At 39.4% G+C, this 24628-nt stretch overlaps 1 protein-coding gene and 1 long non-coding RNA gene across 2 annotated transcripts in view; both read left to right on the forward strand.

Moving 5' to 3' along the window:
- The window catches only part of LOC127569881 (uncharacterized), a 263884-nt gene that overhangs the window by 164468 nt on the left and 74788 nt on the right, over positions 1 to 24628 (forward strand). The window lies entirely within an intron of this gene.
- On the forward strand, positions 428 to 21667 carry slc25a48 (solute carrier family 25 member 48). The gene is made up of 7 exons (XM_052014878.1): positions 428 to 658; positions 993 to 1036; positions 1223 to 1294; positions 1382 to 1637; positions 5028 to 5297; positions 16638 to 16771; positions 19264 to 21667. The coding sequence occupies exons 1-7, from the start codon at positions 613 to 615 to the stop codon at positions 19366 to 19368; spliced, it is 927 nt and encodes a 308-aa protein (XP_051870838.1). The 5' UTR covers positions 428 to 612; the 3' UTR covers positions 19369 to 21667.

Below are 24628 nucleotides of genomic sequence, written 5' to 3' on the forward strand. Positions count from 1 at the left end.
TATCCGCAACCGATGCAGCGAATGAGCAGGGGCCAGGGGATTTTCTTCACGAATAGAATCGGACTTCATACTTATTGGAGCTATTGATGAAAGATCCACTATTTTCTCCCTGAAGCGATCAGTATGTTTGGAGGCTGGAGGGGAGGGGTGTAGTTGTGGGCTTTGAGACAATACAGAAAGACTTTGGGCTTTTGTGAGCTGAAAGGACGCAGCGTGGACACAAGCAGCGCGGATTTGAAATATGTGTGGCAGCCGCTGCCCCGGGCGACACCTCCCTCGCAGCAACTGCCATTGGTGTCTGTCGCACCAAGCCCTCCCCCCGCCCACTGGACAGGGGCTGCCAGCCAAACCGGACTCCTGCCCCTCTCGCTCCCCTCTCGGAGAGAGGAAAAAAACACCCTCCTGGTCGCCAGGGATGTTGCTTCCAAACCAGTGGAGGCGGAGTCAGATTTCCACACACCGTTCTATCTCGGTTCTGCCCGAAGTTCCCTAAAAGTGAGGCTGGAAAGTGCAAAGTGTGGCCACAGCCAGTGAATTTCATCCAATTTCTTTATCTAATCAGAATCCAGGGTCAAGTCGGTGCTAAAGGACTCTGTGTTCGCGAGGCTTTAAATGGGGAGCGTTCAGCTGGACGATTTCATCGCAGGATGGATCGGAGGTAGAAACACCTTAATATCCCAGTGTAAATGGGAATTAGTTGGAAGTTCTGTTAACTTTTGTTCGAGTTAATTTACTATAAAGCAGTCTGCGGTCACTTCGGTGTCACCTTTCTTTGTCTGGTTTTACGTTTCACGTTCCATCTAAGTGGCAAAGAAATTTAAATAATTTTATAAACTTGTTTGTATTTATGTAGCGTTTTTAGGGCTTCGGGACGTCGAAAAGCGACTGCTTCACAGCCACTGACGTACCATTGAAGTGTAATCTCCCTGGTACTGTAGTGGAAGAAAGTTTCATTTTTACTGTGACTCAGTCGATTTTTATTTTCGTGGTAGGAGCGGCGAGTGTGATCGTTGGCCACCCCCTCGACACAGTAAAGGTAATTTTCCATTTGTACTTCTAACGTCGTGGAGGACTTTTCAACTGTGAAAAACGCTAACTTCGTGTCTCACCAGGGCCCCTTTTTAAGTTGCCAAAGGGTCGACATCCGAAGAACTGTTCATGAAAATACTTGACATGTTCGTATCGAATCTTCCCTTGCTTCTCAAAGTTAATTATTTTTCAGACGCGTTTGCAAGCCGGTCATGGCTACAGTAACACAGTCCAATGTGCGCTGAGGATATTTAAAAATGAGCACGTAAGTTTGCTTCTTTATCTTCCATTTATTATTTTTCTTAATTGACAATAAAGAAATAGCGCTGATTATACCCTAATCTCTTTCTAGATTGCTGGGTTCTTCAAAGGTCTATCCTTCCCGTTAGCCAGCATCGCGGTATACAACTCGGTGGCGCTTGGCGTGTATGGTAATACTCAGAGGGTCATCTGTCAGTATCGTTATGGTGAGGAGGGCCGCCGGGGTCCTGCTCTGACTGATGTGGCGGCTGCGAGTGCTGTGGTGGGTCTCGTCACGGTTGCAATTGGTGCTCCAGTGGATCTGGTCAAGATAAGGCTACAGATGCAAACTCAGTCTGTGAGGTCAGGTAAGGTTCACGATTTCATCCTTCCTCCGTCATGGGCCCAGTTTCTTGAAAGAGCATGGGAACTTCTCTGGTAATATAGCGTATTTGTATAGTAGATGTGCATAAAGTGTAGTCAGTATCCTAAGCTCTATTGGTAATATAGTACTTTTCTAAATCCAATACTGCTTTTTAAAAATAGCATAAGGTGCAAACTTACTGTTTTTGTTGACATTCAGAAAGATACGTGTTGAACTTGAGTAATTTAACATTTATTTTCAAAAGCAAATTTTAATTGCTTCATTCAGATCATATGGATGGACAAGGGATAGTTTAATTTTTTTTGCTGTTGTTGGCAATCTCACTTTCCCTCTTCCCATTGTCTTTACTTCCTTGCCTGCTTCTGAACTCCTCTAAGTACAAATTTATTTTCTTAAGCATAATTTAAGAAATAAGTTACCTACTGCAATCTTTTGCTAGCCATTTCTTGAGTCAGGTGCAGGAGACATCAGACTCTTATCACAGACATTGATGTTCTGCCCTGTTTCTTGTTAGGATTTTTTCTATAGCTGGCAGTTTGTCATTCTGTTGTGGGTGTGTCTGTATGGTACAATAGTGTGATTTAGGTGTACCATATTTAGAGGCATAGAAAGAGGCAATACAGAAGGGTTTATCAAAGGCTCTTTGGAAGGGTTATCTAACTAGTTGATCTCACTCCCCCATCCTTTCCTGTTCAGGTCTGTCCAATTTCTTTTTGAAAATTATCTTTGAATCATCTTCAAAACTTGTTGCCTTATATCAGTTCTACTTTGTAAATATCTCCAGTTTCTGCCAAGTGCCTTCAGCCTGTTCTTTATGTTTAATGACCCGTTCGCCACTGGAAGCAGCTTCTCTTTATTCATCCTAATAAAACGGTTCATGATCATGAACTTGCCTACCAGTTCTGCTCCTAATCCTCTCTGCTTTATGGAGAAGCACTCTAGCTCTTCCCTTACTTTGATATAACTGATGTCACTCATCCCTGATGCCTTTCTAGTAAATCTCCTCCATACCCTTTCAAAAGCCTCATCGTCCTTCCTAACATGTAACATTGGAACTGAAAACAAGTTCTTCAGAGGCCTCACTACATATTTTATAAAGCATAACTTAGTTGCTTTGGACCTCCATACATCTATTAGTAACAGCAATGTCTTGTTTTTTTTTCCTAATAGCCTTTGCACCTTTTCTTGGCATGTCATATATTAAATGCCCACATTTCTCGCTTCTTACACTCCCATTTGAAATTGAATCACTTGGTGTTTACCATCTTCTCATTCTTCCTTTTAGAAGGTATTGCTTCACACTTAATGCAGTGAACTTTATTGTCCATTTTATTAGTCTGTGTACTCCTGAAGTCTATTACTATCCATTTCACTGGTTGTATTTATAAGCTTTATGCTATGTGGAACCTTTGAAATTTTGCCCTGAGTGCCTATGTCATCGATTTGATATATCAGAAAGGGAAGCAGTAAACTCAGTGAACTCTGCTGAACAGCAGTATATAGTTCTCCACAGTGTTTACAGCAACCAATCCACCTCCCAAACTTGTGATTCTGCCCCCTAGAAAGTCAAGGACTGCAGGCATATGGGAGCATTCCTACCTCCAAGTTGCCATCCAAGTCGAAATCCATCCTGAGTTTGAAACTTATTGCTATTTCTTCATTGATGCTATGTCAAAATCTTGGAATTCCCTCCTTAACAGGAGTATCTTCACCACTGGAACTGTTATAGGTCATTAAATCAGCTCACCCACCAATTTTCCAAGGGTATTTAGGGAAGGGCAATAAATATTGGCCTTGCCAACAATACCCACATCCCATGCATGAGTGAAAAACAAAATATCTGTATCCATGCAGCCACTGTCCCTTCCATTCCAGAGGTTCACTTTCAATTGCATTCAAGTGTTTCAGACCCCTTTTGAAAACCCATACACCCATCATCAATTTCACCCTCTGCATCGACTCTTTACATTATTTCATAAAAAAACACATTTGATGTGTATATGAGCAGTAGTAGTTATAGTAATTGCTTTGTTTTGAATATCGTATAGTTGTATGAATGGCAATATTTACTGTGTAGTTTTGGGATGTAGCTGTGTTTAGATATCACTCCACTTAGCCCATTTCTAACAAAATTGTTCAGCACATCCCCCGTTACTTCATTCACCATAAATTTACCATTACATTCCCCTTCTGCATTCCATAGTTCTAATCTATCTTAAATTATATTTTATCTTGGCCCAATAATTCATTCTGTTCCCCTCTTCAGTAACTCTCAAGCCTTGCCCTTCACACATATTTCATTAGAAAAAACTTGCATCAGATCTAAAACAGGCTATTTGTCCATTGTGCCCTGTGTCATGCCATTCATGAAGACTGATTTCACCCGTGTCAATAATAAGTAAATGTGCATTGCCGCTGTAAATTTCCTTGTCACATGAATATGAAAAAAATGCTCATTTTCCTTGCCAACATTGCTCTGTGATTTTGGAACCCTTAAGTTTTAAAATTCTCATCCTTGTTTTCTTAATGCTGCATTCAGTTCCATCCTCTACCACAAAAGCAGTCAATTCTGGCATGCCATTTCTTATACTTTTATGCAATACAATGTACTTAACATGGCATTTTCTAGTGTGTGTCTATTTCCATTTTCCAGTTTTGCCTTTCTAGGCACTTGGATTTTACTTACCAAAGGAATACCCACTGAATGTTTATAGCATCTAGTTTCTTGTTTTCTCACTGTTCCCTGAAATCTCCTTGCATTCCTCCACTCTCTCGCTCCATACTCTCTCTCTCTCTCCACACACACACACACACACACACACACACACACACACACACACACACACACACACACACACACACACACACCTGTTTAACTTACGTCATTTTCTATGCTGCTTTGATATCTTTCATAAGCCTCTCTATCCATGCCTGTTTTAAGTGTACGTTATCTTCCTTTTTTAATTCTAGAGGGAGCCACAATGCTGGAAGCCACATATTTTCCTACTCAATTACTTTGGTAAACTTCCATCCTTCCCAAATACCAACCATATACCAGGGTTCACTTGTCTATGAGGTTTGAATCTTTCCTCATAAATGTGGCTTTTCAGGGCGTTATGGTACCTCTCCCCAGCAGATCTTTGGATGTTGGAAAAATGCCTACTGGATTCAGAAGTAAACCAATCATAATATACTGTAATTGTGTTTTCAGTCAAATTATATTAATAAGTAGTTGTACGAATATTGTCATTGGGACTAATATTTCCGTGCCTAGATTTAGTTATGATTTTTCTGCAGCTTTTTATTGATGACAATTTGTTTTAGAATGTTAACCATGCTCATGAATTGCTAAATATTTTTTACACTTCTACAGCTAAATTAAATTTTGTTGGTGCTGGTTCCATTCACTCGATTGCACTGAATAATCAGCCTCTGTACAGGGGCCCCGTGCACTGCATTAGCAGAATCCTGCGGAATGAAGGGATTGCTGGACTGTACCGAGGGGTCGGAGCCATGTATCTCAGAGATATTCCAGGATACTGTTTGTATTTTGTTCCCTACATGTTGCTGTGTGACTGGATGATGCCTGAGGGGAGTACATCACCTAATCTATATTCTGTGTGGCTGGCCGGTGGTGTGGCAGGTAAGATTGCTTTAAATGTAAGAACCTGCATATAACGCACTTATTCAGTAACTGTAAAACTTTTGAGAAGAAAGTTGAGAAAACAGGGTTCTGGCTCCCTTCTTGGGTCATTGTTTGTGTAGCATTAATATCAGAGTAGGAATCTCTGTTACTTTCAATTTGCAGCATTGGTCATTTTTCATGGTATCTTTCAGCAAGATTTCCAAGTTAATTCTGCAGGTAAAAGCATGCATTAAAACAACATTGCCTGGATCCCACACAGGTTTCAGTTCAAAGGACAATTGCTATTCGGACGAGCATAGCATGAGAAAAAGTGCATGCAGATTTGCTTTTCAATGGTGCATGTGTGATGGGGATAGGCACCATTCACCGATGATGACCTATGAATTATTACTGTTGGAGTTGGACACTCAGGCAGGGATCATCATTACTGGGACCTTTCACCATTACACTATTAGGACTTAATAGTAAGATGAACAAAATCAGGCCATCCTGAATGAAACAAATTGTTATCTCACAATCCAATTCCCTGACAGGTAGGGACAGGTCCTTTAAATAATGCTGAAAAAGCTGTTCATCCTCTAGTTAAGGCCTGCTGCTGTGTTCAAGGCCTGTACTGTTTCTTAAGTGGGTATGTTGTTGAAACATTCGAATGGCGACCCCAGTCAATCATTGCACACTGCAACACAGCCAATGGGCTATATGGGTAAGCTTGTGATACACATGGAGGACTGTGCTTCAGTTTCCTGAAATCACAATGCACAAATGGAATTAGCTCTTGCAATTAGCTGTTGGCTTTCAAATACATTTCTGTCACCTTACACATAATAACATTACACTATTCAATATCATTTCTAGTCCAAGATGTTTGGTACAGTGAGCTCACACCTGGATGAAAGTGGACAGAGACTACTTAAACCCAGTTCATTTCTGTTGCCTGTAAGAAACAAAAAAATAGAATTTTTATTTAATTTCTATTGGGGTTCTTAAGATCATACACCATCCTTTGGCAGAAAATCCATAAAACTACCAGAGTAATTGAGTTAACATTGTGTACTGTGTTCCTTTAATGTTTACAAAGATCATTTGCCAAAGTAATGGCTGCTAATCGGGAGGAACTCTGTGGGAAATTTTACCTTTAATCCTTCCAGACAGGGTTATTTTTAGATCTACAGATTAGATACTGAAGGGGTGTTGTGCTCTTCTAATCTGTTTTAATGTTCTAATTGAATTAATCCATTTTTATTTGTATATTTATTAAGCAGGAGTGAGAGGAAGCCTTTAATTCGTCCAGTTTTGGGCACTGTCTTGTGTTTGCATGAAAAGCAATCAGTCTTCAATGTTTTTCAGGTATTCATTGATACAGATTAGATAGTACCCAGGTATTAGTAACAAGATTAATATGTGCTTTTGACACACTTCAGCAGATTTCAGAAAACATTAATTCCGCATTGAATATTGCTTCTGCTTATATTTTTATATCCAGTGGAGGAAAATTGTAGTTATTTATTTATACATACACTTCCATTGTAGATTATACAAAATGAGGTGAACACTATGAGCTATTGCAGACTGTGCTGGATTAACAATTTTCCTCAAAGTGGACTGGATTTCAAGCTGTATGGGTACACTGTGGGAGACAATGGATATTAGTTGCACCTGCACACCTCTTGGCAACTAGTTGAAGATCACATTACCAGTAGTGCAGTATTCTATCCTCTCAGTTAGGGAATGGAAATACAGAGAGAATTGGAGAGTTTTGTTTTTGCCAACCGTCACAACAAGATAGGCATAAAGACATTTCCATTGAACAGTGATTTAGGCCATTTACTTGTGAGTTTCCAGTGCCCAGCATTTTAACTTGTCTGTAGTGCTCGAGTTAGAACATCAGATACACATTAACCAAACATTTAAATTTACAATTGTATTTCGTTGAAATGATCAAGGTTAATAGTTTTCTCATGTTAAATAAAGGATAATAAACTAAAAGCTACCCAAGAGGTTATGTCTTTATTAAATAACAGGATAGTTTTCTATGAAGTTATATGTCAAAAATTTCTCGTGCCCACTTTTTGTCAGCATATCCCAGAAACAAATTCAAAGGCTGGGCTATCAACTTCTGAAACCTAAGCGAAATTTTTGAAGTGCTGAGAATTGCTCAGAGCCCTTGGAAACATATCAATGGCAGTGCATGCGTCTATATTTAACATTGCCATGAATTTTCAGAAGGGTACATCCTGAGGAGGGGGACAGTTATCAGTGAGACTACAAAACGGTAGTCTCACTCACTAATTGCAAAGAATAAAATCACAATGAAATATTCTAGAATATTTTTAATCTTCCAGTACTGCTAGTAATCACTCAGGTACAATCTTCCTTGTCTGTGTTCAAATTTTGCGCTTGAAGAAAAGAAGGTAGTATTTTTGATTCTGCCTTTTGAAGCAATTGTACTATCTTAAATTTCTGGAGTTACTGATTGGCCAATTTGTGGAAAATACACTTTCATGCCACTACAAGTTATTCCTCCATACCCAGTTCCTCTGGTGCCCATCTAAAACTCATCACTGCCTCAGCTGAGGGAAGGAAAATAATGATGAGGTGCATATGGGTGGCACGGTAGCATTGTAGTTAACGTAATGCTATTGCAGCGCTAGTGACCCGGTTTCAATTCCGGCCACTGTCTGTAAGGAGTTTGTACGTTCTCCCTGTGTCTGGGTGGGTTTCCTCCCACATTCCAAAGATGTACGGGTTAGGAGCTGAGGGCATGAACTATCTAATTAGACCCACTCTCCTGCTCTTTTGTTGTCATCGTGCATCTTGGGTATTACCATTCTGCTCTGTGTCATTTAAATGCTGTTATAATGATGGTGATGGTACTGGTAAACTCTAAATATGTGCCAGAATTAGCACCTGAGTATTCCTTGATTTTTTTTGACAATCTTGCTGATATGTACAATGCAGCTCTTACAAAGAGTTAGCTGAGGCATTATGGACCAAATTACTTATTTGTTAATTGTGCATGTGTATTCAAGTACTGAATAGAACTCTTTAATTTTGGACACTGCAAGTACTTTATTTGTTAATGTTTACAGTTATATTCAATTAAACAATGCAGTGATAGCTATAAAATAAAATTACCGTCAGCTGTAAAAATCAGTCATTATTTAAAAATGAGTTTTGTAGTTACGACATTGTCCTTTGTCTTCACTTCCATCTGAAAATTATCCATTTCTACTTCACACACAAAATGCATACCCATAGCCATTTACTCTCTCAGTTCTTAAGGTTTCCAGTGGTTCCATCATGTTCTTTTATGCTTTTGGTCCCATTTCATTATTGCTTCATACACCAGATATCTTGTTTATTATCAAGGGGAAGGGCGAGGATGTATTTTCACCATGACCTCCCTGACACATTCAAGCATAAAAAGTGTCCGGTCTGATTACCAGTCTCTGCTAATATAGCTGACCTTTGCTGGATTGGGCAAGAGTAAATTTGCATTGGATTTATCCAATTATGTGATATCAACTGGAGAGTTGCAAGTGTTTGAGTACTGGATGAGGATAAGATTGAAAAGATAAATCTGAAATGGAATATATTGGAAGTAAAATAAAAAATATTGGAAGTATATAACAGATAAATCAGAAACCAAAAGTGAAAGGTAGTTTAGCGTTTAGATTATGCCCTTTGGAGCTCACTTCAAACATTAACCTGTCTCTCCTTCTGTTAATGGCTGAACTTCTGTACATTTATAATCAATATTTTTTATAAGGACAGAATCAAGCTTACCTTTAAGTCCCACACAATAGAATGTGCTGCTGACTCCTTATATGGACGCAGGCATGAAGGTTTCCTACTTTAGCGAAGTATTAGAGAATTGTTGACACCACTAGTTCCATCTGTTACGGACTCAGTGAAAGTCCCTTTAAGATAGAGAGTGTGTGTGTATGTGTGTGTGGGGCGTGCTTACGTCAATAGAAGATAAAGGACGTAATGACGTTGTTGAAGAAGTCAGAAGAAGAAGAAGAAGGAGAGAGAGAGAAGGGAGAGAGACACCAGCCTGCTTTTACCTCTTGCAAGGACTGATCTTTAACAGCATCTCCTAAACTTTTTTGATTTTTAATTGCCTGAAAGCAAGCATTGGGCACAGCTTCCTTCTTTTTCTTCAAAAGGGCACAATTAGATATCACATGGCCAGGTTTCCTACAGTAATAACAAGTACGCTCAACAGGTTTCTCCAGCCCTGGCTTCTTTTCATCTTTTCCTTTTTGATTACCTCCCAATTTAATCTCTGGTTTACCTGGATTGTCTTTGTAACTCTTTTGAAAGGTTTTAGGTTGTCCCCATTTGGATTTATGGGTTAAAGCATAATCATCTGCCAACCTAGCAGTTTCTTGTAAAGTTTCCACTGCCTTTTCATTTAAATATGTTGTTAATTCAGCTGGAACACATCTTTTAAAGTCTTCCACCAGTATCAATTCTGTCAATTTATCATAATCCCCATCTACATTTTTAGCCAGGCACCATCGTTCAAAACATATTCTCTTTCCATTGGCAAATTCCATATAAGTCTGATCTGCAGATTTCCTCAAGTCTCTGAATTTTTGTCTATAAGCCTCAGGGACCAATTCATAGGCCTTCAAAATAGCTTGTTTTACCTTGGTATAATCAGCTGCATCCTCAACAGACAAAGCAGAATAAGCTTTTTGAGCTTTACCTTTAATCACACTCTGTACCATAAGAGCCCATCCTTTCCTTGGCCAGTTTGAACTCACAGCAACCTTTTCAAATCATCCTTTTTCGCCACCTCCAATCCCTTTTGGGTTGGTGACTCCAAAAATGCCTTAATATCCATTGCTGCTGGTTTCCACACACACAAGCCAATTAAAAAGAATTTATCAGACCTCCCTCTAAAATCTTTGGATTGAATCCCGAACAAATCTTGGTCTAGGGGTATGATTCTCGCTTGGGATGCGAGAGGTCCCGGGTTCAGATCCCGGACGAGCCCCCAATTTTGTCACAAACCAGCAACAAAAGAAACACACTGAGCATGATTCAGTGTTAAAAACTATTTTATTAATCACTACTTATGATAATACGTAAAATAAAAGTAAAAATGTTAGTATGTTAGAATTCAAAAATGTTAAACCTTGAACGTTAACCCCAAAACTAAACTCTTCGTGTGTGTGTGTGACAAAGTCCAAAACTCCCAGTTCCGTAATGGTTCTTAAAGTTCAGTTCCGCAAGCCATAAGGTGAAACATGAGCAAGGGCTTCTTCAACAACCACCGTTGTCTGAAGATAAGATGTAGATGTAGAAAAACATAGAGAGAGTACATACGAAATCCAAATGTTCCACGATGGAACCCAAACGACACTTCAGTGTTTACTCGGTAGTGACTTGCTCACCCCGAAAAGCATCCGAACCGTGGTCGTCCACACACAAATACCTGTTTCCTTCTACAGGTCAGCAACAAAGTGAACTCCACCGGATTACTTCCAACTTTTCCATACATGGATTTCAGTGGTAAACACAGTTATTGTTTCTCATCCATCGATAGAGAAAAACAAGCAGGCTGGTGTCTCTCTCCCTTCTCTCTCTCTCCTTCTTCTTCTTCTTCTGACTTCTTCAACAACGTCATTACGTCCTTTATCTTCTATTGACGTAAGCACGCCCCACACACACATACACACACACTCTCTATCTTAAAGGGACTTTCACTGAGTCCGTAACACATCCCTCAACTTAAAATATTGTGAAAGCTTGGGGAATGTGTAGGTGGGAGTGTGGTGAGTGAACTCTCTCCATTGTTTGTATTCACTTCAATGTCATTGACTTCATTGAAAATAACAGCCAGGAGAGATGTAAAAATGGCTGCCGCATCACTATTACCCATTTGCCACTACCTCACAAAGTTAAAGATACAAGCAAGTTTGAATTATGGGCTCATGCCCAATGGTACGTATGCTAAACCTGCCCATCTTGATGTTCTCTCTTTGTAGGATACCTGTGTATCCGTCTTGTGGATGGAGATTCTTTACCTGTTTAAAGATGTTGGTGTATGCCATTTTATGGATGAGGTGTCTTTCTCTGCTTGCAGGTGAAGCATACAGTATGTCTAGTGAGAAATATGCTTTTGTTCCTTTAAGGAAATTTTTTCTTTCTTTCAAGGAATTATTTGATATAAAGGGAATAGATATCAATAGAAATAATGGAAGTGTGGGCAAAGAAGTTATCGGGGAGATAGGGAAATCTGTATGGCTTTGTGTTTATCTGAAGCTATAGTAAATTGAAGGGAGCAGGAAAGGAACCTGGGAGGATAACTTTATTGGGATAAATTATATGGGCAGAGGTTAGTCAAAAATTCCAAGCAACTTACTGGCAGTAAGCAAGAGTATTAGAAGCCAGCCAACGTAATGCATTCTTACCTGAATGAGAGTGAACACCTTTGGTATGTCAGTGGTCAATAAGGGTTGTTCACTGCTGGCAGCAAATTCCATTCCAATGATACCAAAAGATTAGCCTCCCTTTTGAACACTTTCTGATCTTTTGAAAAGTCCCAAACAGGCTCTCAGCTATCTTTGGCCATGTATCCATTTATACTCCAGTTCCTTTTATAGTAAATTTGTGCAGGAATGCCATTAGTTATTTCTGATTGGCTGGTATCTTTCAGTTTATAATATTAATATGCATAAATGTGCTTTGAATATGTGTGCTTCATGTATTCCAGATAAACTAATGAAGTCAGGTTTAAAGTATCCTTGGGGGTAGGGTGGGGGAGGAGGGACTGATCTCCAGTGAACTGTACAGGCAAAGGGTACAGCAAAACAATATTTATTTACTTATATTGAGCAATGATCTGTTTTCAAAAGCTGGAATTTGGATTATTTGAGTTTAAAGATGTTCAAGTTCTGTTAATCTTATTATTAACAACATTTAAAACTATTTTCCAACTCAGGTTAATACCAATACCATGTTAAAAAAGAGTTACTGATAAAAATGTTTATGTGCTGAAATGTTTAAAATGGTTCTGAAAAAAGTGTTTTAAGTCTAAAGGAAGCAAATTTCAAGTTAAGTAGAACTGAAGGCAAAGATTATTAATAATCCTTTAAAACTTACTCCCTGCTACTAATAATTGCATCAAGAAGAAGTTTAAGTTGAAACTTCTCTTAAGTTTGAGCTGTGATTGAAAAGTAACTGCTTTAAGTCTGAAAGGGGAAGCAATGTGTTTCTGCAGTTAACCAACAATGAAACATGTTACTTAATAGAACATTGTAAACTGATATTTTCATATTAACAAATACTTTCAAATAGGTGTTGAATTTATGGAACAAAAAAGAAAGAAGTTGCGCATTAACCCACTGCCATATCATGTCATCAGAAATGGACATTGCACAGAAGTTTGATGCCTTTCTGTGTGCTGTTCTATCAGTTACCAGGACCTGCTCATCAAGGTGGACCTTATTGCTGTATGGGAACTGGTGATGAGATTATAGGTTTTCAAAGAGTTGTTGGGATTAGTTGTAGATCTCTGCAAAGTTGTTGTAATGCTTTATGTTGGAAATCTTCATTTATCTTATCCGTTACCTTTGAAGAGGCTTCATAAAAGGAATGAGGGTAAAGTGATGTGAAGACTACAAAATGGGCTTTCCAAAGGGAATCCCACCTTAACTGAAAGGAGCAATAGGAGACTTGAAGAAGGTAAAACAGAATTACCATACAGCATCAGAAGAGAAGTATACCAACTGAATTGTATTCATCTAACAGAATGCATCAGATTAGGCAAACTTTCCAAGATCTTTTTCTAATAATTTTTCTCAGCACTGCTGTAATATGTGGGGCTGTTGAATATACCCAAGAGGCAATAACTATCCAGATCCCATATTGCCATGAACTGCAAAGGCTTTCATTCCTTATTCTGAAAGTGATTTCTATTTGTGCTAATACTCATTGGGCATGAGTACAAGTTCCAGCATGTTAACTCACAAAATACCACACTTCAGTTGCCCAGTGCCCCAACACTATTTCAACAGTGTAATAGGGGACAGGATAGCCGCTGAGGGGTGATTGACAACTGGCACACGTACAAGTCATCATTGCCCTTTGTTGGACTACAGGAAGTGCAAGAAAACACCACAGAGAAGCATAAAAGAAGATAACCTCTGATAGGTTTGTCAAAATATCAAGCATCAGAGGGGTTCAGGACTACTTTGTATCATGCACCAAGAATTGTTGTAGCCTGTTGTGTTTCATTGTTTTACTCTCCAGCAATTATTACTGGTGGATGTATTGCTAATGTTAAAGACCAAGCCCTTGAAGGACATTAAGCAGAAATGGCAGCAAATGCTGCTGGATAATTGAGTCAAACTCACAAATACAGATTCCACTGCCTACTGATGCCAACTCAGTTTTCTCACTATGTGTAATAGCATTTTAAAACAGCAAGGAAACAATTTTTATTGTTCTATTTCCCCCCGTCTAAATGCCCCAATTCTGCTAATTGCACTGTGGTAAACATCTAAAAGGGAATTGACCGGTAAACTCTCTTTGTTAAAGAGAGAGAGCTTGAGTAAGAACAAATACATGAAACCAGATATACTTCAACTATGGGCAGCTGAATCGTGCCTCAGTATGCTCAGATTGTTCCATTTGGTTATGACAGAAATAGTTGTCTGTGCAAGAGTTCCAGAGAATCGCAGAAGCTGGTGGGCAACCTGAATGGATTTGATCGCACTTTAGTAAGGTGTGAGCAGCTGCTTAAACTGCCCAAAATAGTCCTTGTGTTTGTATGGTTTAGGTGGTCCTTTTGTAATAGATGCCTCTGATGGGAAATGTATTTGCCTCAGTTTGACTTCAGGCCGAGTAAATGATAGAGCCTGTACTTAAATCAATGTGCTTGTGAGCCCTCACCTAACTGGCTATAGTCTAAGTAACAAACATGCAGCTTTTCATCACCACCTCATCATTAGCATTGGAGCCACGATCGAATATTCTACAAGCAGTGGTTACAACAATAATTCCAGTGATTTATTATGTCTACAAAATTTACTTGCTTATGAGATAATATTGTGCTGAGTGGAATTGGGTAGATGCAGTTGGATTCCCACTTTGCACCCTACTTGATTTCTTAGCTCCAGTCTAGTATTTTATAGGTGCCATCTGGTAACTGGGAATCCAGACTGTTACTGGTTGCTGCCGACTGTAATGAACCTCTTGTGATGATGTAAGGCCAGCTCTGAGGGATGCTGAATCCAATTAACAAACCACAACAAATGGTTCTCCAAGGCCTGAAGTTCTGAATTTAGAGCCTCTGTGATATGTTGATTGACTTGGTTGCATGTTTCATGGGTGGAAGAAACAGCATCTAAAATTTGGGCAAAGTAAATTATGTTCAGTCATGGGAATAAAGCAGTGAGAATGGATTTCGATCAAGTTCATAAATTCATATCTTATTAATTGTTCTTCAGCATAAATAGCCTTTATACATAATGCTGTCATAAAAAAATAAAAACCTTGGTAGAGGTAGTTGAAATTAACCAGATGCCCCTTGGTCAGAGCACTGTTATTATCAGACTTTGCCAAAGTAATTAGAGTGAATCCCAGAAGTGGGCTGATTGCAGGGGTCTTTGCTTCCAGTCACTACCCAGAATGAAAATGGACATCATATGAATCCCATTCCAAGTGGGATCTGTGCTAAATTTATCATTCACATGAAGAATGTTATTTTGGGTGAGGAGCTGGAAGGCTGTTAATGCCTTTGGATGTTTTCTGATGGTCCATCTGTATCTATGAAGCAAGCTACTCAGATGTGAAGGGCTTTGATTTTCCTCTCTAGCTGAAATCCTTTTGGAGGTTTGGCATAGTAAACTTTTGGCTCATGGCAGCCTTGAGTAGGCCTTATCTTTTTTAGACTAGTTGCTGGTGTTTCTGCCTGTTGGTGGGGCTGAGTATAGCGAGTAGAGATGGAAAGACTGGCGAGAAGGGGAAGAACATAGCACATGATCAGGAGCTGCCATTTCTGGAGAAGTCTATTTGGAAGGCCACCTCTTAAAAGAACTTGTGAAGTTCAAAACTCTGAGACTGTCCAGCAATGAATCAAACTCCCTTGGTGGGGATTTAAATTATGCATCAATCCAGAGTGAAATCAGTGACAAGAACAATGCAGCAAAATTTCTGCCCTACTAACACTCATGTTTGCTGGGACTGTGAAGAAAAGCCTTCATGAATTGATGAAGTTGACACGCAAATACTAACAAAGCAAAAGCTAAAATATAAAATTGTGCACATCCTCTGAGTTTTGTAACTCGATTATTTGGCCAATACTCTAATCAAATCCATAAAAGAATCACAGTACAGTCCACAGTGGTTTCAGAAGGACTATTGTTCCTTGTTCATTTGTTGCAAATATGAATATTAAATCAAAAGGTTCAGAAAATGGCATTGATCAAATAATGTTACATCACTGTATGTAATATGAAGTGAAAGTTTTTTTTATGTTATGACCACAAAATGAACCGAGGCTACTGTGATCACTACTTAATGAATTTATTTATTAAGGCACAAGAGGAGGTCAGGCCCATGGTACAGAACATCCCAAGGCCCACAAAGGCAGGACACCTTGCTGTTGTAAGTAGAGAGTATGTGGTGATCAAACTCACCCATAAGGGAACTCATCCACCAAAAATGTTGTGGAAGAATCCACCTATTTTCCTTCAATTCTTGTCTCCTTTAGTTAAGTAGAAACTGAAAATACCAGGAATGCTCAATGTGTCAAACCACATCAAAGCTGAAATGTCATCAACCAAGACATTAACTCTGTTCCTCTCTATAGGTGCTGCCCATCCTGCTGAGTATTTCTAGCATGTTATTCTTTCCCTTACAGATTTCCATTAACTGCAATATTTTCCTTTTAGATGTTTGTGATATTAGTGTGTAGGTTGCCCATCAGTGCAATGAACCTCTTTTCAATCCCTTCCTTGCCAAATCTTTGATACCACTCTGCGACCAACTCAGTTGATGACCTTGGTAATTGCAATATGTTTTTTGCCTCTTCCAATCCGGCAACTTGCAACAGCAGCAATGGTGGGAGTCAGCAGCCTGTAGCATCAGCAAGAGGGAGACACCAACAAGGGAAAGTAATCAAAATATTGTACATGATTGACTGATTTTAAAAATCACAAGCCTCTGAGTTCTTCCTGTAACATCTTTCGTTTGTGGTCACCAACTGTTAACCATATGACTGAATATAGATATTCTATTGAATACACTGTCATTTCTCTAAAGCTGAATATTAATGTAGTTACTTTATGAATATTGATTGTTTGAACTTGTGCTTTTTAGGAACGATTTCATGGGGTACTGCAACCCCCATGGATGTTGTCAAAAGTCGTCTTCAAGCTGACGGAGTTCATGAGACAAGGTACAAGGGAATACTACACTGTATTCAACAGAGTTACCAAAAGGAAGGACTAACTGTAAGTAAAAGAAATACAGAAAATGGAGCTCACTGCTGTAGGTCATTTTGGAGTGGAATATTTTTTAAATCCTGTTTTTTTTAAGGAGTTAACGTAAAACACACAGGTCAGGACAGGTAAAATATGAGGTAGATTCAGGATAGAAGTAATTTGTACTGTGATTAAATGACTCTTTTATCAAGATAGGCAAGGCTTAAATATACTGGATCTAAGCCATGATGCAGTCAGTCTGAATGCTGGTGAGTTTAAGTCCTGAATGTTGAGCCTTCTCTGCTGGGTAAGTCCTGAAGTGTGCAAAAAAAATCCAAAACATCTCATCTGTAAGTATAAGGTCATGTTACAGCTGTAAGTGACTTTGGTGAGACCACACTGAGAATACTGTGTGCAGTTCTGGTTGCCTGGGTATAGGAATGATGTCATTAAGCTGGAAAGGTTGCACAAAAGATTCATAAGGATGTTATGGGACTGGAGGGCTTCAGCTGTAAGGAGAGGCTGGTTATACTGGGATTTTTTTCTCTGGTGCGTAGAAGGCTGAGGAGTAACTTTATGGAGGTTTATAAAATAGTGAGGGGCATATATAAGGAGAATGGCCACAGTCTTGTTCCCAGAGTAGTGTAGTCTAAAACTAGAGGACATAGGTTTAAGGTGAGTAGGGAAAGATTTAAAAGGGATCTGAGGGGGTAACATTTTCGCACAGAGGGTGGTGGGTATATGGAATGAGCTGCCAGAGGAAGTGGCAGAAAGGATATGATTAATCATTTCAAAGACATTTAGACAGGTACCTGGATAGGAAAGGTTGAGAGGAATATGGGCCTAGCTCAGGTGGACAACTTGGTTGGCATGGAGGTATTGTACCGAAGGGCTTGTTTCCGTGCTGTATAACTCTAATACTCTAAGGTCACAGCTTGGACTATAATCTTTGATTGTGTTGACCCGGACACTCTTTCAGGACAAATTCTAAATCAGTAGCTTAGAAGTTGGGGTTCACTTTATTGCTTGGTCCACTAAATGGGCACCTCATGCACTGCTAGCACCCAGTCAGGTAACCATCTGTGTTGCTAAAAAGCCCAGTGGAAAAAAAAACATGAAAATAGTTTGAATCCTGATTGATTGAATAAAACATTACAAGTGCTTCCTGACAGCAACTCTTGTAGACTCGCAGATGCTGTGTCACTGCTGCACTAATCACTGGGATGTGAGTCAGCTCTTAAAGACGCTCTTCATGGCAAAGTACAGAAGTACAAAAGCTTCCACGGAGAGGATGAAAGAGGTGAGGAAGAATGGGAAGCAAAGGGAGACACGGCAGAGTGTCTCAGCAGCCCCCGCATGACATGATGGCGTGGCCTCATGCTGCAAGTGGCTTTAAGCCATAGCAGGTTACGGATTCATCAAGAGGCCACTGATCCCAGATGCTACAATCGTCTGCAATGAACCTTGTGAACAAAAGTGGAGTATAGAATAAAGAATCTGGCAAAGGCGGTTGATAAAATATCAATGTCTTCATGGAGACACTTTCATTCACATTACCAACTTGTTGAGGGGCTTGCTATTTGATTTTTAATTGCAATAGTTCATCTCTTTAACAGCCAGTTTCTGATGACTGCTGTGCATTGAATGACATCATTAGATGTATGCCTGGATTTGGATAAACATTAGTTGCACTGAGGTGAATCACACCCAGAAAGAGACAGGCCAATTTCCCAATGATTGCTAGTCGATCCGAAAATTATTGCTAGTGCATTTTAATATGTTCCACTTCACTCCACAATTTCCATTACCATCATGGAGCCTTTTATGTAAATCACACATGAAAAATATATATAAGTGCTTCCAATTTTGGGAAATGTCTGCTCTTAGTTTGTAATTGTGTGGGATAAAGAGGAGGTAGATAAACCTTTTTAAAACAAATATTTGCACCAAATCTGTTGGCCTAGTTCAAGGATCAATAATGAATGTTAACTTCACATCATGTTAATCTCTACAGTGATTGCTGGTACTTTTTAAGGGAGTTGGTGGTTTTTATCATGTACTTCCATTGGAGTTCCACTGTCAGGTTTTGTGGGTGAAAGGGTAAAGAATAAACAAAACTTGGAAGGATTCCTCCCAGAGAGGGGGACTTTTACAATAATAAGATTGTAATACATTTAAGACAAAGATATCCATTCAAGATTAAGTGGTACATTTTGGTTTGGCATAAGTTGGACCAGTTAGTATAATTGTGAGGAATTTAGTAGCCAAGGAATAAAACTGAAGTCCACTGCATCATGAGTCCTCACTGAAATACTGCTTGTTCCCAGGTGTATGCCCAGACCCCAGCTTACTGTCACAGGCTTCATTATGGAGAAGGTGTTTTGCCAATTCTTTTAGTTGGGAATATTGCAAACATAAGAGGCACAGTGTCATCACTGAAAATAACCAAATAAACAGAATATATGCATATATAACAATTACAGTGTTTGGGAATTTATTACTATTGTTTGTTTATTTACCAGGTATTTTTTAAAGGAACAGCTGTGAATGCTATTCGTGGATTCCCTATGAGTGCAGCAATGTTTCTGGGATATGAATTCACATTGAAAATCTTGCGAGGTCAATAAGCAGAATATAACATTTGCTTCCTGACATGCGACAAATTTGTCCAGTTGCATTGTTCTTTGCCTCAACCGACAATTGATCAGATTTATGAGCAAAATGATACTGTTATCTCCTTGGCTCCTGATGACAACCCAGCAAAGCTCTTTGACAGAAATGCTATTAGACAACACAGAGATTCTCCAGGGTGATGGTGTATTTCAAAAGTTATATGCAATGTTCCCTGCGAAGTCAAACACAACAGATATCAAAGAGAGCAAGAAGAATTGAGCTGTAGCTTTAAGGATCTTTAGAGCTGAAACTTCGACCAACAAACTTTTGTTTCTCCACTGACCTGCTGAGTAGTCCTTAAGTAAAAGAATTTCTACTAAATATGAAATAGGAAAAAAATTCGGAAGCCAGTTTGAGTTATTAAGGGGATTATGTTGGTGGAGGTAGTGAACTAGGAACTAGAGCCATTAATTTGCAAGAGGATATATATCTCAGCATTATTGAATAACGTAACAAAATAGCCTGAGGCAATTTCATAGAATCACACCGCCCAGGATTATGTCCTGTTGTTCCTCTGCAACTCTTTAAATGAGCTACCCAATTAGTTCCACTATCCTGCTCTTTCCCAATTCCCTGATTTTTTTTTAAATTCTTATGTTTTTTTTAAAAAGTAACGTGCACCTAGTTAACTGAAGAGCCTTTATGGAGCATTAATAAAAGCTTCCATTTGTTAGCTAATGTATTAAAATAAACAAGAGGGGGACTGCATGTGGAAAATCATATCTCTTGGTTCTTCTCTAGTGCTGTACTTTGGTACCTCAGTTTTTCCAGGAGAATCTTAAGACTCCTTGCGGATTCGGATTCAGATTCAGAGTAGTTTATTGTCATACACACCAGGGTGCAATGAAGTTCCTTGTTCATGTGAAGCTCACGGAGTATACATGGCAATAATAAATACACTAAATACAGTGCAAGCACAAAAGAACAATGGTGGAAAGATAGTGCAATCTGAAATAGTGCAAAAAGAAATGCTAAAGTGACAATAACAGAATAACCGAAAGAGTTAGAATTAAGAGACCAAGAATGTGGTAGCAACTTAGGGAAGGGGAACATGAAAGAGGTGATTTGTTCAGCAGTCTGATAGCAGTGGGGAAGAAGCTGTTCTTGAGTCTGGTCCGGGCTTTCAAGCTAATTTGTCCTTTGTGTATATTATGTTGATATGATTCACTAACTAGTTATGGCTAATGACAATTGAAAGCTTTGACCTTGGACCTACAGACTCTCTGACATGCTGCTAATCCAATAAATTTTATTCTGTTAATGTAAGTTTAAATGGGTGCACAGGTGCTGCACAGAAGCCTATTTTTATTCCATAGTATAACAAGCCACTTTCTGCTGCCAAGTAACTATTAATCGGCTATCATCATTGTTTCCATGTACTAAAATGCAACTGTGAGTACTAGGAGATAGGGTTGCTATTTTTGAAGTGATAAAGTTACCTGACTTATTACGGGAAGTTATTTTTACCTTTATTCCACTCTGGAGTACAAGTCAAAGGCCACTGTGATTATGTTGGCTTATGTATTTTCTTCACAGCTAACTATGATGAACCACATGAAAGCAGAATAACATTATTTAACTGTATTATGGTGAAATATATCTACAGTACTAAGTGTGAATCAAAACAGATTCCAAAGAGAATAATATCTCACCATGACTGAAGATTGTAACAGCCCTACAAAGCATAAACAAAATTTTCATTTCACTGTTTTAATTGCTGTTTTCGGAAGCATTTAGATTATTCTTTGATCTGTGACCAAGTATTTTAAATGAGCAGATAAAATGTGTCTATCACAAAGCAAATTATTGTAAATTAGATACCATGTATCTGTTATGTAGATTACAGATGAAAATACTGCTTGTTACAGGCCAGAAGAGGGTATAGTGAACCTTCTGTGTGGAAGGTGTGACTTAATCATATCATGTATTACCTTTCTGATTGTAATATTAATTTCTTTTTCATGTTGTTATCTATAGATTGTGCACAAAATTGCACATGGTATTATGATCTTAAATGACAAACATTTCACCACACTGCTGTGTCCTTATTCACATCCATGGGGAGGCGTCAAGTGGAAAGGGAACAACACTGCTGTTACCTAGTTTTTAATATACTGACAATGTACTGGAGCACACTCAGTTGGCTACCGTCTTGACTGTGGGACACGCATTTGGTGGGATCAGGGTCATTGAGAGCTAAATGCCATCTGTAATTAAATTATAAAAGTGATCAGCAATAAAGAATAATTTAGCCAAAAATTTATTATCCTGTTTGTTCATTTGGATGTTAGTTCCATTATTTTACTTTTCAAATGTTCTGTGCAAAGATATATAAAGTGTTGTGAAATGTTGAGACTAATGCACTTAGTGTCAAGCAACTTTATTTCCAAGAATATTTCCAAAATATTATGCAATTTCTGTTAGAGAAGAACATTTTTGATTGCCTACTTCAATGTGACAGCTGACATTACAATTCCCAATGATTTTTGTAAGTCAATTTGCTTCTTTGTTACAGTCCAGTTAAAGAGTACTTCCTTAAGATGAAGTGGTGTACTGTGACAGAACACGAAAGTTAACAACCCCACTTTTCTATATGGTGAGCTCTCCATAGTAATGAAAGCTGCCAAACAGGAGAAGAGATTCAAAGTGGGCTAAACCTGATGAAGGCACACTGTTACTAAATTTCACACATGCTGGTAAGGCTTCAACTCTGCCCCATACAACATAAAGAGGATAGCATGGAGGGCATTAATTGTCTGCAGGTAGGGCAAGGAAAGGGACAGAGCAGGTGCCAGCTTTACAGAGGGACTGCTCCAGAGGAAGCAGATAGGCCTTCAATGGGCCAGGCCACGAAAGAAATCAATGACCAGCCTTCTACGTTGCAAAGCCTGCAAGAAACTCTATGCTCACTATTAAAGCACAGAGAGGAGTCTAGCACCAAATTAGTGCTGGTCTTTATGCGCTGCTTGGAGCCCACCATTTCCAATGTGAAATGCTTGGCCAATCTTCACTCATTAGTGAACATCGATGCAGCATCTATATCCTGTTGTAATGCAGCACAGGCGGAGTGCTGCGGTGGAAGGTCACACTGCTGTCATAGAAAGTCAGCTTGCACCAATACAAGCTGAAAGCTGTAAATTAAAATGTGTAGAACAGCTTGTAGAATGTCATAGCAGTAAAATCATCAGTTCTCCAACAGACCATTGCAGTCGATGAAGCACCACCTTGGTTGAGTGATGTTGGTTTCCAAGAAAACTTCTCTGCTGTGCTGTGTGCTGAGCACTGAGGTCCCCAGAAGAAGAGCGCGCAACAGCGAGGGGAACAGGAGTTCACGTTAGGTTCCTGGCCCAATTGAGGAGGGCAGGTGCCCAGGCAGGTTGCAGATACAGTAGCATGCAGCTTGACCAGATGTCCTTTTCAAAATACAGTGACATGTTGCTGAGTGTTCAGACTGGAGGATCAAGAGTGCTAGAATGAACTAGCACTTTGCAGGAAACACTAAGCAGGATAGCAATATACTGAATATAAAAGAATGGTCATGGCATCCAAACCAGATAAACCCATCTCCATTATCTCCTTCCCTTTTCTTTCTCATCCTCTCAGCCATTTCCTTTTCCACCCCGTACTCCAGACTCTCAGTTACCTTTGGTATAGCTGGTGGCAGTGGCTATATGGTGAAGAAGTTTTGTAATGTGTGGAAGACCACAACTGTACCGAGTGCTGGACCAGACAACAGAAGCATTGTTCCAGACTGCCCATTGTTTGTTTCATCATATTTCATGCAGTGCCATGACTTCTGCTGCCTGTTGCTTGTGTGTGCATGGTCGTGCACCGAGTCATCAGTTGATAAATCTTATTTTACCACAGTGACCAAAGTGCCTCTGACAGAGTGGATAGCCAATGAATGGGGGCATTGTGACTGTTGCCAGAATGATGGGCACTGACCCACATGCTTTACTGCCTACAGTCAGAAATCAGGTGGACACTGAGGGAGTTTAAACCCTTTCATTTTGAATATTGACAAGAATTGATTGATTGCATAAATAAAGAAAAGAGTGGCCAATCAATAACACATTGCTCCAAGCAGAAGCTGGCAAACAGAGTAAAGATGTTTGCTTTTTCTATATACACCTTTACTACTTTTTAACACATGTGCAGTCACCTGAGGTAATAATCTGAGTTCAGGGGAGCATAAGACTTCAGAAAATGTTTCCATCCTCTGCCTGCTTTGAATGCTTCCACTGGTTGTTCACTGGACAAGGACTAATGCCCTCACCATGATGCCATCTGGTGCAAAAGAGAATGAATTGTATTGTTTGACCTTGAATCTTGGGTGTCATTTGCCTGTCTTACATTGGATAGCAAACTGTGAGATGTTGCAAATGTCTCCAGGTCCATGAGAGAAAAGGCAGATATGTAGGGATTATTGACAGAGTTGCCTTTACCACTGTCTTGCTTTAGTCTGACGCTACAATTCTGCCTCCAGAGGGTGGCTAGTTTTAGTGAAGACATTGTTAGTGAGGTGCAGGCTCACTCATTTTTCCTTGCTGGGCTTCATCTTGGTAAATTACTTCCTGAACATGCTGGCAGAAATGGAGTCCTGCTGAAAGACTGTCTCTGCCTTAACTTCCTCCTCCCTCTTCCTGCAGCTTTTCCTGCTCCAAGTTCTTCCTCCTCTGTCTTCCATTTATGTTACATTCCAACTTATCTACCCATATCTGGGAGCAAATGGTTCACGCAGAAGCTTAGAAGTCAGAACAGAGTGCTTAGTACCGATCCCTATAGAACTATAGCCATGACCAAGCATGAGATGGTTACACTGATACAACAAGCATAACCAACAAATCAGCCAGCAACTAGCAAGTAGATGCTGCTCCTTTTGCAAGGTGCTGGACTGACATCCTTTCTACTGCTTGAGTATTTCCAGTATTCCTTTGTTTCCACTTTCTACATCTCACAATACCAACATATCCTTTTGTTTTTTTTTAATTCAGTAACTGCCCTCACTTCCACCATCTAAAGTTTATTGATTTTCAGTTTCTCAGTACTTAATCATTTTGCAATTCAACCAGTCATGGCTGGAACATACTACAATTATAGGGAACAGAAAAGCATTTGGGCTCAGTAACACCTTGCAAAATGACATTTCCAAGAACTAAATCATACGTTGTTGGAGTATTTGCTTATAATATATCTAACTGACATCAACGTAGG

This window comes from Pristis pectinata, chromosome 4 (genome assembly GCF_009764475.1).
Source record: "Pristis pectinata isolate sPriPec2 chromosome 4, sPriPec2.1.pri, whole genome shotgun sequence".
In the NCBI taxonomy this organism is placed as follows: domain Eukaryota; kingdom Metazoa; phylum Chordata; class Chondrichthyes; order Rhinopristiformes; family Pristidae; genus Pristis; species Pristis pectinata.

Excerpts from the sequence above, each read along its gene's own strand:
- slc25a48 (XM_052014878.1), top strand. The coding sequence starts at position 613 with ATGGGGAGCGTTCAGCTGGACGATTTCATCGCAGGATGGATCGGAG. Across the intron at positions 1,295-1,381 it reads GGATATTTAAAAATGAGCAC|ATTGCTGGGTTCTTCAAAGG; the intron begins GTAAGTTTGCTT and ends ATCTCTTTCTAG. Across the intron at positions 16,772-19,263 it reads ACCAAAAGGAAGGACTAACT|GTATTTTTTAAAGGAACAGC; the intron begins GTAAGTAAAAGA and ends TTTATTTACCAG.